The sequence below is a fragment of the Rhipicephalus sanguineus genome, chromosome 7 (genome assembly GCF_013339695.2).
Source record: "Rhipicephalus sanguineus isolate Rsan-2018 chromosome 7, BIME_Rsan_1.4, whole genome shotgun sequence".
NCBI classification, from domain to species: Eukaryota; Metazoa; Arthropoda; class Arachnida; order Ixodida; family Ixodidae; genus Rhipicephalus; species Rhipicephalus sanguineus.
This window is the reverse complement of record NC_051182.1, coordinates 125843657-125858025: the sequence shown is the minus strand read 5'-3', so window position 1 is coordinate 125858025 and position 14369 is coordinate 125843657. Positions and strand designations below refer to the sequence as shown.

At 49.6% G+C, this 14369-nt stretch overlaps 1 protein-coding gene across 4 annotated transcripts in view; it reads right to left on the bottom strand.

Moving 5' to 3' along the window:
* Positions 1–14369, bottom strand: part of LOC119399838 (BAI1-associated protein 3) — a 501956-nt gene that overhangs the window by 132429 nt on the left and 355158 nt on the right. For all 4 annotated transcript variants that reach the window (XM_049417861.1, XM_049417862.1, XM_049417863.1 and 1 more), the window contains exon 6: positions 13561–13830. In XM_049417861.1, the coding sequence (XP_049273818.1) occupies positions 13561–13830 (270 nt within the window). The remainder of the gene's footprint in view (positions 1–13560; positions 13831–14369) is intronic.

Below are 14369 nucleotides of genomic sequence, written 5' to 3'. Positions count from 1 at the left end.
CATCTTCTTCATGTGTACATTATCACCATCATGATGCATTTGGTTATGCATCCTCATCTTCGTCGTGTATCATCATCATCAGTGTGGGTTGATCGTGCCTGTTCGCTGCCGGGTCTTCGGGCCAAATAAACGTCTGCCCTACCAAGACCTCATAATATTCTTATATTTTTATTTATTCTTGTGCTAACTAAAAAAGTGCGGAAATTAGTGTTTGATATTTTGTGGAATATCTTTCTTCTCTGATATTTTCAGCATTACTTTATGCAAATTTACCTGTTTTTATGACTACTCTGCTTTTCAAGTCACTATGAATGGTGATCGTGATGCCGATGACGATTCGTGACGACGCACTAAGCTACGTCCTTGTTTCCTTCCCCTTTATATCTTCCCCGTTTGCGTCCCGATGTCCCAGTTTGCCGCATGGCGTCGAGCTCATGCAACTTTTAATTGCTAGTCCTCACCAACAACTTCATAACTGCGAAGCAGTTTAACCGCCCTGTCGTCGTCTCATGTCTCGCGTTGGCGTCACGCAGGTCCCACGTTTGATACACATAAACCGAGATGGCTGCGCGTTTGGAACACCAGCACTTGCTCGCCCGTGAACGCCAGCGTCGCCGAAGGGCTGATTCGTCTGCACGAGCAAGCGAAGCGACTGCGAAACGCCAGCGTCGGGCGTTAGACACAGATCTACGGAAGGGTAAAGCGGAGGCGAAACGCCAGCGTCGGGAGTATGACACAGATTTACGGAAGGGTAAAGCGGAGGCGAAACGCCAGCGTCGGGAGTATGACACAGATTTACGGAAGGGTAAAGCGGAGGCGAAACGCCAGCGTCGGGAGTATGACGCAGATTTACGGAAGGGTAAAGCGGAGGCGAAACGCCAGCGTCGGGAGTATGACGCAGATTTACGGAAGGGTAAAGCGGAGGCGAAACGCCAGCGTCGGGAGTATGACGCAGATTTACGGAAGGGTAAAGCGGAGGCGAAACGCCAGCGTCGGTAGTATGACGCAGATTTACGGAAGGGTAAAGCGGAGGCGAAACGCCAGCGTCGGGAGTATGACGCAGATTTACGTCGGTAGTATGACACAGATTTACGGAAGGGTAAAGCGGAGGCGAAACGCCAGCGTCGGGAGTATGACGCAGATTTACAGAAGGGTAAAGCGGAGGCGAAACGCCAGCGTCGGGAGTATGACACAGATTTATGGAAGGGTAAAGCGGAGGCGAAACGCCAGCGTCGGGAGTTAGACACAGATTTACGGAAGGGTAAAGCGGAGGCGAAACGCCAGCGTCGGGAGTATGACGCAGATTTACGGAAGGGTAAAGCGGAGGCGAAACGCCAGCGTCGGTAGTATGACGCAGATTTACGGAAGGGTAAAGCGGAGGCGAAACGCCAGCGTCGGTAGTATGACACAGATTTACGGAAGGGTAAAGCGGAGGCGAAACGCCAGCGTCGGGAGTATGACGCAGATTTACGGAAGGGTAAAGCGGAGGCGAAACGCCAGCGCCGGGAGTATGACGCAGATTTACGGAAGGGTAAAGCGGAGGCGAAACGCCAGCGTCGGGAGTATGACACAGATTTACGGAAGGGTAAAGCGGAGGCGAAACGCCAGCGTCGGGAGTTAGGACACAGATTTACGGAAGGGTAAAGCGGAGGCGAACGCCAGCGTCGGTAGTATGACGCAGATTTACGGAAGGGTAAAGCGGAGGCGAACGCCAGCGTCGGGAGTATGACGCAGATTTACGGAAGGGTTAAAGCGGAGGCGAAACGCCAGCGTCGGTAGTATGACACAGATTTACGGAAGGGTAAAGCGGAGGCGAAACGCCAGCGTCGGGAGTATGACGCAGATTTACGGAAGGGTAAAGCGGAGGCGAAACGCCAGCGTCGGTAGTATGACGCAGATTTACGGAAGGGTTAAAGCGGAGGCGAAACGCCAGCGTCGGTAGTATGACGCAGATTTACGGAAGGGTAAAGCGGAGGCGAAACGCCAGCGTCGGTAGTATGACACAGATTTACGGAAGGGTAAAGCGGAGGCGAAACGCCAGCGTCGGGAGTATGACGCAGATTTACGGAAGGGTAAAGCGGAGGCGAAACGCCAGCGCCGGGAGTATGACGCAGATTTACGGAAGGGTAAAGCGGAGGCGAAACGCCAGCGTCGGGAGTATGACACAGATTTACGGAAGGGTAAAGCGGAGGCGAAACGCCAGCGTCGGGAGTTAGACACAGATTTACGGAAGGGTAAAGCGGAGGCGAAACGCCAGCGTCGGTAGTATGACGCAGATTTACGGAAGGGTAAAGCGGAGGCGAAACGCCAGCGTCGGGAGTATGACGCAGATTTACGGAAGGGTAAAGCGGAGGCGAAACGCCAGCGTCGGTAGTATGACACAGATTTACGGAAGGGTAAAGCGGAGGCGAAACGCCAGCGTCGGGAGTATGACGCAGATTTACGGAAGGGTAAAGCGGAGGCGAAACGCCAGCGTCGGTAGTATGACGCAGATTTACGGAAGGGTAAAGCGGAGGCGAAACGCCAGCGTCGGGAGTATGACGCAGATTTACGGAAGGGTAAAGCGGAGGCGAAACGCCAGCGTCGGTAGTATGACACAGATTTACGGAAGGGTAAGCGGAGGCGAAACGCCAGCGTCGGGAGTATGACGCAGATTTACGGAAGGGTAAAGCGGAGGCGAAACGCCAGCGCCGGGAGTATGACGCAGATTTACGGAAGGGCAAAGCGGAGGCGAAACGCCAGCGTCGGGAGTATGACACAGATTTACGGAAGGGTAAAGCGGAGGCGAAACGCCAGCGTCGGGAGTTAGACACAGATTTACGGAAGGGTAAAGCGGAGGCGAAACGCCAGCGTCGGGAGTATGACACAGATTTACGGAAGGGTAAAGCGGAGGCGAAACGCCAGCGTCGGGAGTTAGACACAGATTTACGGAAGGGTAAAGCGGAGGCGAAACGCCAGCGTCGGGAGTATGACACAGATTTACGGAAGGGTAAAGCGGAGGCGAAACGCCAGCGTCGGGAGTATGACACAGATTTACGGAAGGGTAAAGCGGAGGCGAAACGCCAGCGTCGGGAGTTAGACGCACTGCGCTCGGAGCAGGGAAGAATAGAAAAACAGTAGAAAGGAGACCATAAAAACAGAAAATAGATAATGGCAAAACAAATCAGACAATCACAACAAAAGAACGGAAAACGATAGCAGGTATCACATAATTACGCAAAAAGAACGGAAGATAAAATAAAAGGACAGACAAACACGAGAAAGGAATGAAAAAACGCCAGGCCTGCGCTGAAACCGCAGCACAGTCACAGCGAAAGCTGGAAGAGCGGCGTTGTAAGCTCTCTTGGGGCTGTTACGAGTGGGTATTCGGCTCCATCCCACCGCTGTCGACCAGTCGTTACGAGCGGGGACGTTGTCCGAGGTGGACCCAGGGGGTAGCGTGGAGCTGAGCGGCGACAGTCGTACCGCAGGCCCAGGGACGTCCGGAACAGCAGGAAGCCGAGGCAGAGAGACCGACGTTGAGGAAACTTAACAGAGGTTTATTTACAACATCATAGAGGACAGGATCGTCAGAGCGACATCTAGTCCGATCGATCCGTCCCGAGCAGACGCTCTGCTGCTCCTTAAATACGCTTCAATACAAAGACAGGGAAACTCCTTATGCGGCAAACGTCCAATCACAAACGTGCATGCCTTTGGAGCTGCACAACTATAGCTCCTTATGCGGCAAATGTCCAATCACAAACGTGCATGCCTTTCGAGCTGCATAACTATAGCTCCTTATGCGGCAAATGTCCAATCACAAACGTGCATGCCTTTGGAGGGTCCGTCTCTTCGGCACATAGGTCACCGCCCCCAGGATGGCACTCCCGAGACCACTGTCCTCTCACTCTTCACGTCCGACCAGTTCGGAAGGGGGGGGGGGAGACAATGCCACCTCGGGGAACTGGTAATCCTTTTACGAACAAAGGCACCAGCCTTAGCCAAAAGCACACTCGATGCAAATACGCGACCCACGGAGGGGTCCCGCGTGTAGCAGCCAGCTCCCCACCGAAGCGCTCAGTTCAGGGAAAGACAGCAGGTGTAGGTGTCTAATCCGTTCTCCGAACTGGGGGGGGGGGAGTCCAAGAAGCAGGAAAACTCGTTTGGAGACAGCTGGCCCAGGACCCTCGCATTTGCTTTGTAACAGCTTCCCCGGCGGCAGGCCGAGACCTCGACGTACAAAGGTCAATCACCTTTGTGGGGAGAGGTCGATGAAGACAATGCTGATGTGCTGAAGCCGTACCCACCGCGATGCTGCTCTGCTACATTCCTCCGCCATCTCCGGTGATCTCGAACATCTGGTAGCGTCGTCCAAGTTCGGAGAAAAGCTTCTCGCTCTGCTGGCCAACATTCCTTCTCGAAAGACAGCACCTGTGTCAACCACGCGAGAACCACAACCGCCAAGCAGGCAAGCGCCCGTACTCTCTCCCTGAGACCCACCAGGCTTTTACTCCAAACAAAATGACCTGTTCTCAATTACAATAGCAGCAGCAATTCCAACAACCAAACCTGAAATAGGCTGCTCAAATCCACAAACACATGTCGTGATGAAGCACGACCACAACAACAACAAAAAAAAGGCAATTGTAAACCTGTCACATAAAAAAATTGAACCTAAATACACAAGCCAGAGTACCCGATGCCATCAAGTTCCCTGAATCGCACACAACTCTAGCCTTCGGCTAAAACCCTTTTACTCATTGCACTTGGCAAATGAGTACTACATTAAGAAAACAAAACGCTGCAAACTAAATACGAAATAAAACTGAAAATCAAACTCACGCGTTTAACACAAAACAAGGAGAAACTAAAATTACACTGACGCGCATACTAACACGTAACGAAAAACAAATCAGTAGTACGTTAAACAGAGGCTTTTATCATTTTGCCTTCGTCTCTGTAACTATTACGAACAGCTCTCCTCTACTCGAGCGCTAAAAGCTGTTTCCAGCTGTCGAAACAAAGCTATTTAATACGGAGGCTTTCAACACTCAGCCTACATCTCCGTTAAAACAATTCACAGCTCTCTACACGAGCGCTAACGGTTATGTTTCTAGCTATAAAAAAAAAGACAAACAAAGTATCTAAACGGAGGCTTTCAACTCAGCCTACATCTCCTTCAAAACAATTCAGAGCTCTTTACACTAGCGCTGACGGTCATGGCTCTAAATATAAAAAAAACAAATAACCAAACAAACGTCTCAATGTCCGCTACAATGAGGAGGAAAGTGACAAATTACAAAATTTCACTCCTCAATTCGTTAGTACACATTAACACACTAGCGGTTATCCCAGGGTGTCTCCAAACGCACCCTTTTAGACGAACTCTGGGGAGACGCGCATGCCACAGATTTCGAGGGGTCCGGTCTCGACAAATGAACAAAGAACGAACCTGTCCGACGCGCTCAGTAGCGGCGACCTTTGACCCGCGGCCTCTCGATTCTGACAAAGGGCATCGCTTGCCCATTGTGCCCCTCCGGGTTAAGCCGTCAGCCTTTTGCCACGGTGGGGGACAGCCTTTGTCACGATTCCGGCGTACGCGACATCTCGCTGCGCTCCTGCCTCGACTAGGCCGTGAAAAGGATAAGACCAGGCGAAGATTTCGGCATCGGAATTTCACTGAAATTCTTTTCTTCGCGACGCGCCTCACGTCCGATCTAGATTTCCGCGGGACTCTCAACTTGGAACTTGTCCTGGCACGCCGTTTTGGGATTTCAGGCCTAGCCTTTATCTTGGCGTCTCGAAGAATGCGGCCGTCGCATTTGGCTAGCGCTTTAGCACGCTTACCGCCACTGGTCTCTTTTGCGTTCGCCTTTCGTTTGCGTCGGCGCCTTTTCCTCACCGAACGGCTCGCAGCGCTCATAGTCTCGGCACTAGTACTCTCAAGTGCGCTGCCTTCGACATTCGCTGCCAACACTTTAGGCGGCTGAACTGACTTGTCCTCTGGGCCGTTACTAGGTATCTCTGAGTCTGACCTAACGGTAGTCCCGACACTCTCTAAGTCAGCCAGCTCGCCCTGAGATGTCTCTTCAGCTTCGGGCGTTCTATCGCTTTCGTGGATAGCCCCTTTTCTCTGGCCTTCGAAGTCGGCCTCCTGCTCTTCGCGCCTTTGACACTCTTCAATCTCACTCGCCTTGCGTAGCGCCTCTGTCTCTCGCGCCACACGAAGCGCTTCTTGTTCTCGCGCTTCCTCATCTAGCGCTTTTCGACGCGATTCATCCTCACGCGCCTTGCGGAGCGCCTCGGCCTCTTGCGCCACGCGAAGTGCTTCTTCCTCTTTCGTCTTGCGAAACGCCTCGTCCTCACGTGCTTTGAGACGGGCCTCAATTTCTAGCGCATTGCTACGCGCTTCTTTCTCATGCGCTTTGCGTAGCACCTCAGTCTCTCGCGCCACGCGAAGTGCTTCTTGCTCTCGCGCTCTGTGACGCGCTTCCTCCTCTATCGCCCTGGCGTCCTCAAGCGTCTCACGACGGGCCTCGGCCTCTAGCGCCTCGCGACGGGTCTCAGCTTCAAGTGCTTTACGGCGCGCGTCATCCTCCAGCGCTTCAGCGCTGTCTTTGTTGCCTCGGCTTTCGCAGTCAGCAGGACCTGAAATACCTAAGTGGCGCAACAAGGCATCTTTGGCCTTATCAAAGTCTTGCGCTTCCTCCGTGGATAAGCGCTCCAAAACGCATGCAGTTTCGCGCGGCAGCAACGTGAGAAGCCTCTCCAACCAAAGGTCTCGGCTAACACCAACATCTTCGCAAACCTTTTTAAACTTAACGAGAAAAGACACAATGTCCTCGTCTATCTCGAAAATCCTGAGTTGACGTTGTGCCAGTTGCCACTTAATTGCCTGAATTTCACGATCAAGTGTTTTCATTTTGAGAGCATGTTCTCGCTCCCGAGCCTGCCTCTCTTCGCGCCTTTCGCGTTCCTCTGCCTCCCGCCTTTCACGCCTTTCGCGTTCCTCTGCCTCTCGCTTTTCGCGCTTCAGCCTCTCATTTCTTTCTTTAGCTTCGCGCCTAAGCCTCTCATTTCTTTCTTCAGCCTCGCGCCTCTCTTTTCTTTTTTTCTCAATTAGCTCTAGACACTCTGAGAGCTCGTCGTCGTCTGCCTCAAGGTTCTCAATAGCCTCGATAATCTCTGGCTTTCTCATTTGTTCTCGAACATCCAAACCCAGACTTTTAGCTAACTCTAGCAAAAGCGGTTTTTTCAGTGCCTTCAGATTCATGGTTGCTGCAAGTGCTGCTAACTTCACTACTACTAAGACGCTACGTTCCTATGCACAGGTCAACGTAGAGTAGTTACCCAAAATTACCACCTTTCATGAGACAAAGCCTGGTAAAATCTCAGTGAAGAAAGTCAAGCACTCACCACACCCTGCAGCCATGATCTCGGCGGAGACGATCCCAATGCTGGCACGAGCTTGTTGCGACTTGTCGTGAGCAGAATCCCGTCGCTGCCATCCAGTTGTTACGAGTGGGTATTCGGCTCCATCCCACCGCTGTCGACCAGTCGTTACGAGCGGGGACGTTGTCCGAGGTGGACCCAGGGGGTAGCGTGGAGCTGAGCGGCGACAGTCGTACCGCAGGCCCAGGGACGTCCGGAACAGCAGGAAGCCGAGGCAGAGAGACCGACGTTGAGGAAACTTAACAGAGGTTTATTTACAACATCATAGAGGACAGGATCGTCAGAGCGACATCTAGTCCGATCGATCCGTCCCGAGCAGACGCTCTGCTGCTCCTTAAATACGCTTCAATACAAAGACAGGGAAACTCCTTATGCGGCAAACGTCCAATCACAAACGTGCATGCCTTTGGAGCTGCACAACTATAGCTCCTTATGCGGCAAATGTCCAATCACAAACGTGCATGCCTTTCGAGCTGCATAACTATAGCTCCTTATGCGGCAAATGTCCAATCACAAACGTGCATGCCTTTGGAGGGTCCGTCTCTTCGGCACATAGGTCACCGCCCCCAGGATGGCACTCCCGAGACCACTGTCCTCTCACTCTTCACGTCCGACCAGTTCGGAAGGGGGGGGGGGAGACAATGCCACCTCGGGAACTGGTAATCCTTTTACGAACAAAGGCACCAGCCTTAGCCAAAAGCACACTCGATGCAAATACGCGACCCACGGAGGGGTCCCGCGTGTAGCAGCCAGCTCCCCACCGAAGCGCTCAGTTCAGGGAAAGACAGCAGGTGCAGGTGTCTAATCCGTTCTCCGAACTGGGGGGGGGGGGGGGGGGAGTCCAAGAAGCAGGAAAACTCGTTTGGAGACAGCTGGCCCAGGACCCTCGCATTTGCTTTGTAACAGGGCTACAATACAAGTACACTAGAAAGATACCCACTACGCCATAAATCACAATTTTTGTGAAGTTGGGAAGCACCTACTAAGCCATTATTCGTCATTCTGCGGAGAAGCGAAGCACCAGCTACACGTCTGTAAGGCATTATGTGTACTTTGTTGACGCGACGACTGATGACGATGAAGAATTATGGCTCAGCCCTTTGTAATGGGTTGGAAGCTTTAAACGGCCCACCAGTTATGTAATTTGCATTGGGTGACGCCCGCTCGCTATTTCCCTCTCCCGTCATGCTGTATAACATACGTTGACGTGGGAGAGAGACGGGGGGGGGGCGAATAACTTTACTGAGACCCCGAGGAAATGGATCATGCGCTTATGGGCTTCCTTGGCAACCAATACAAGTGCACTTGCGAGGAACCCACTACGCTATAAATCATTGTAATTTTACGGAGACCCCGAGGAAATGGATCATGCGCTTATGGGCTTCCTTGGCAACCAATACAAGTGCACTTGCGAGGAACCCACTACGCTCTGAATAATTGTAATTTTTGAGAAGTAGGGCAGCAGGCACTGTGCCATTTTTCATCATTTTACGAAGAGCCGTGGTACCTGCTAAACGCATGTAAGGCATTATGCGCACTTTGTTGATGCTGTGTCTGATGACGACGAAGAATTATGGCAGAGCCCTTTGTAATGGGTTGGAAGCATTTCACAACCTACTCGTTGCGCAAGTCGCATTGTGTGACGCCTGGTTACAGAATTCGCGTTGTGCGACGCTTGGTGCTTATTTTACTCATGTACAACGCTACATTGCATATGCTAATGTGGTTTCTTCCCGACATGAAGCCTGTATACAGACACGACAAACACAGACAGACAAACACGAGAAAGGAATGAAAAAGAACACAAAAGAGCTGACAAACACAAGATAAACACTGGCGAATCAAATCTCCGCAGTTCCTACAGCTTCGACTTCGGGTGGATCAACTCTTAGATTTTTTTTTTATTTGGTATTCCTTCTCGAGTTGCGTATGTAAGCCATCGTGGCTCTAAAGGCCTGCGTCGCTTAATTTTTTTTCCTCACAGCCACTAGCTCAATCTACATTCGAGAATAAATGCGCCAAACGTACTGCTGCAAGCGCACCTCACATTTTCTTTTTTTTCTGTTATGTCCTTACAAGTAGTAAAACTACGCTGTTTCTAAACTACAACATAAATCCATGCCGACTCATACAAAAAAGTCTTGTTTAACTGGACTTTCTGCAAAACAGTATTGCAACAATCTCCCTGCGCTTTTAATTTTTTTTCTCTTGTTTACTGCCCTGTTGTCCACAACACCTTTATACTTTCACCGGCTTTCAGGGACCGTAAAGCTCACGACGCGCGAAACAACGCGCCCACCTACAATGTCTTATTTGTTTCTTTCTTGTGTTGTTCTTTCGTGACGCATCTCGCTATCCGGCTCTGGCAATTTTGTGTACGCTCACCGGCAAAAAAAAAAAAAAAGCACTTTCACGTCGTGTAAACAACAGCCGGGAGCCGACGAGTTTTTCTTTCATTATTTCTTTTTTTTTCCGGCCGAAGTTTCATACATTTCATTGCCACTCTCGCTGAAATCGCGGCTATGCATCAATACGGAGGCCGTCAGATCGATCTCGAGAGAACGCGATCTAAATTAAATTGCCATTCCTGAAAGCTACTATGCTCTCCTACCCACCCTCATTACATCACCCCTCACGCCCATCCTTCTACTGAAAAGCCAGCCCCCCCCCCCCCCCCCCCACCTTCCCCCCCATCAATACCCCCGCCCCCTCTATCTTTCTACAGAAAGACCTGAAACATTCCATTCACAACAAAACCCAATGTCAAACTCGCTTTTCCGGCCAGTTCAAGTTTGATTGTTTCGAGCTGCAAAACAGGACGCCCGGTATCAGCCTGATGCGAGAGAGAGGCGTAAACAACATTGGCGGCAAACAAATAAAAAAAAAAAAACACGGAGAAACATAAAACGTAAAACAGAAAAGAGATGGAGGGAGAGATTGAACCTGTAGCCCCTCTCAGGCGAGCATATACCCGCTTTTTGTGTGTGTGTGTGTGTTTTTTTTTTTGAACGTCGAATCCAAGCGCGCTGGTTAGTTCTGCGAATCGAGCCAGTTTCGTCGCATTCGTAGAAGCGGGAGAGAAAAAAACGGTAGGAGAGATAAGATAAAGAATTAATCGCCCAATGGACGATTCGGGCGAGATGTTTAGTGAGAGAGATAGAAAGAGAAGGGGGGGGGGTGCTTTTTAGTCGCTTCGAAGAAGACGACGACGACGCACGCAGTGGTGTTCACTTAAAAGCAACCTTGTTTTTCATTTTTTCTTGTTTCTCTTCTTAAATTTCTGAGCTTTTCTTTTCTTTACTTGTTCTTGTTTACAGTTCTGTAGATCGCATAGTTTGGAAGCGGCGATGCGGTGTCGGGAGAACGGCTGAAAAGTGAGGAAGGTTTTTAAAGAAAACTAAAAAAGCAAAAAAAAAAGCAGAGGCGAGGAGTAAAGATCGATATCTCACTCCTGTTGCCATCGCCTTAGAGCCGTGTACGTGCCGAGGTGGCGGAAGAAAAAGAAAATGAAAAAAGGGAGGAGCACAGGCTGTTCTTTCCCAACACAGGACGTAACAAACGAACAAACAAAAATCGTAAAAAAGAACTTCGCCGGAAAGGAGAAAGCTGTAGCGCCCGCGCACGAAACTACGAATCCATAAAAGAGCGAAATTTTACGCGGCTGCGTCTTAGTAGGCTCAGGTATAAGTTTCGATGGAATCGATTACAAACAAAAAGTAATGTAAACGAAAGGCAGGAGATCTTACGCAATGAACAATTTCAAGCAGCTTTCGTGGGATTAGAGCAGTTTTTCTTTTGGAATTTTTATTAGATAGCAACGGTCGTCGCCCACATGTACGACCCTTTAAAGATCACTTTCGACGGGCTGGGCTATTTTGTACAGTTAACAGAGCACTTTCGACGGGCTGGGCTATTTTGTACAGTTAACTGGAAGACTAGAAACTCCAGTCGATGAGATTGATGAGCTGTTTGGTTTTAGCTTGGGTAGTGGTTTATTTATTTGTTTTCTTTTTCTTTTTCATAAATCGGGATGTATAGGTTCAGAGGTGAACTTGACTGGAACCCGTCTTCGCCACATCTTGAACGCTCGTGCTTCAATACCTGCAGGGCTTCTAGTGCGCGCGATAGAGGAGAAGCAAACCTAATACTGATAAAATTCGGCAGATCCCACGTTCCATGGGAGTCGATGTTATGCGAAGGATGCGGCGTGAGGTGACTGTGGCGTAAGCTTTTCACTGAGCGAAATGTTACGAAATGACGCTAAAGATATTTACAAATTTTATACGCACACACATATGTCGAAGAGCCGCATAACCGTTATATAACCGGTGTTTTGCAGTAGGGCAACGCTGCCAACAGCAAGATGGTTATTTCCTCCACCAGAAGCGGTAAGCTGATATGTAGTGCCTATACTTGTCCGTTACTGCGGAGAACGCAAGCACGTTTTACGAACCCGTGGACGTGTGTGGAAGTGGTTCTGCACAGTTCTCGAACGATGTTGTCATCACCGTGATCAGTGAGCACCAGCAGCTGGACAGGACTTGTTTCGGATCCGTTCGTGATCGCGGCAACGAGGGGTATATGTGTAGTGAAGTACGAGGTATAGTACAGCTGTTGGAAATCGTGGATCCCTCGGTCGTTTCGTCGACAAATTGTCTGTCGATAGAGCTGGCGACATGTCGGAACATGAAGTCACCCTATGAGTTGGTGTGGTATAGGCCATCGAGGCTAGTAGCCCTGAATAGTGCTACGTAGACCAACATCAGGGGTGGCGCTTGTCGTATTCGTAGACTACCTGGGCGTATGTGGCCCAGGTAGTCTAGTCTACAAAGCGGCTGTCCATCAATATGACGTCATCCTCGGTCAGCATGAGGATATCGCCCAGCATCGTAAGAAATGAAGAGAACACTGCGTCATTCTGGCGGACCACAGAATTGGAATGTCGAGGGACCATGTGCCAGCTGTTCGTGTGCGCGGGCTCCAACAGGCGGGAGATTGTGCGTGGTGAACAATACTTATGTAATAATTTTTACTTTATCTATATATTTGTGCACTTAATTTATCAAGATCGATAATTATGAACTGTTGGAATAGCGGGTAGGAAACGCTACAACCACAAGTGACATTGCACCATAGCTGAAGGAAAGAAGATGGCTTTTAAAGGCTCGTTTTTCTTTGGTAGACATAGTATTAATGAGAACTAACAGACAATAATGCCAAGGAAAGTACAGGGGGTGTTATTTGTAATAATTGTGGTATAAATGTGAAGCCATCTTCTTTCCTTCATTCAAAACGAGGGTCTTGTTCTGGCAGACTTGGTCCTTTCAGGCAGTATCGGCGCTGACTAACACTCCTAGTGTTTAAATGCACATATATACCCTATAAAGTGGACGGGGGGATGACCGCAGCCGTAGCTCAGTGGTAGAGCATCGGACGCGTTATTCGAAGGTCGGAGGTTCTGTCCCTGCCGGCGGCAAGTTATCTTTTCGTCCACTTTACTTTCTTCACATTTATATCCCAATTATTACAAATAACACCCCCCTTTTATTTCCTTTGCATTATTGTCTGTCAGTTCTTATTAATACTGTTGCACCATAGCTGCTATACTAGGTGAGTGATCATGATATCGATTCTCACAATGCCTGGCATCTGCCACAATTCTCAATGTGTATGTTTGCTGTTACTGTGTTGATTGAGACTGTGAATCACCTGTGGTGCATACCCGCAAAACACGAACTGTGGTATGCGGGTATATACCACACGTGACTGAGGGATTGATTGATTGATTGATTGATTGATTGATTGATTGAATTCACACCAACTTTCCCAACTGACATCTTTAATACTTTTACATATGCGGCTAGTCACGACTCACTAAGAAGGATAACAGGTACTCTTTTTTTCCCCGTAGAGTGTGCGTTCGCTATCATATTCTTTCAGGGAGAACACTGACGCGGCTGAAAAAAAAAAAACCGATTGCATTGTATAGCTTCACAAAACGTTACAAGAAGTGTCTACTAGCTCTGCTGCTGGATACAACGGCTTCAGTGCCCCGACATACGCAAACGTTAAAAAGTGTAAATACAAATTAAAGCTGTTGATTGAGAGACGGATCACGTAACTCACAGCCGAAACCGCTCGTTCCAGCGAGGGTTGAGCGTGGCCGGCTTGACGGTCGTGGTGCGTATGAACTTTGCCGGCACAGTGGCTCCCTCCAGAGAGCCGCTTCGAGGCTCGCGCTTCTTGAACGACGCGCCCAGCTTACGCAGCGAGCGCCGCGGCGAACCAGTGGCGCTGCCGGCGGGCGAACGTCCCCCGGAAGGCGGCTCCTCGTCCGAGCCGCAGCCGCTAGTGGCGCTGCTGCTGCGGCGTCGGCGCCTCTGAGGGTCAGAGTTGCTGGAAAAACAAAGAAAACAAAAACAGCACTGTATAAGCTGATATTAACTTCTTTGTGTTTTACTTTGTCTATTGCCAACACACTTACGCCAGAGAGAAACTTACAGGGTCCCTTATAATTCACCTAAGTCGACTGGAAGGTCGCCTTAGGTTAATCTTCTTCTGATGTGAATCTTCTTCCTTTTCTTCTAAGTCAATGTATTGAACATCCCCCTTCCCCGTCCGAGGTATTTCTTGCATAGATGCGGAATAAAGTTCAAAGTGCAGTTTAAAGTTCAAATTCACGAAAAAATAAACAAGAGTGCTTAATGTTTGCCGTCGCTTGGAGCTAATACACTTTTCTTGTATATCCAATAGCTGCATATTTAGACATTTTTGTTTATACGACTACACAAGTATATAAAATAGCGAATTCTCAGTTGGGAAATCGTAGGTCATTTCAAAGAAATACCCATCCATCTTTCTGTTACTCATCAATGCGATTTACAAGCCTACAAGAATGCCCCGAAAACAGCCCCTCGCCGCTCGGCCTGCTTTGC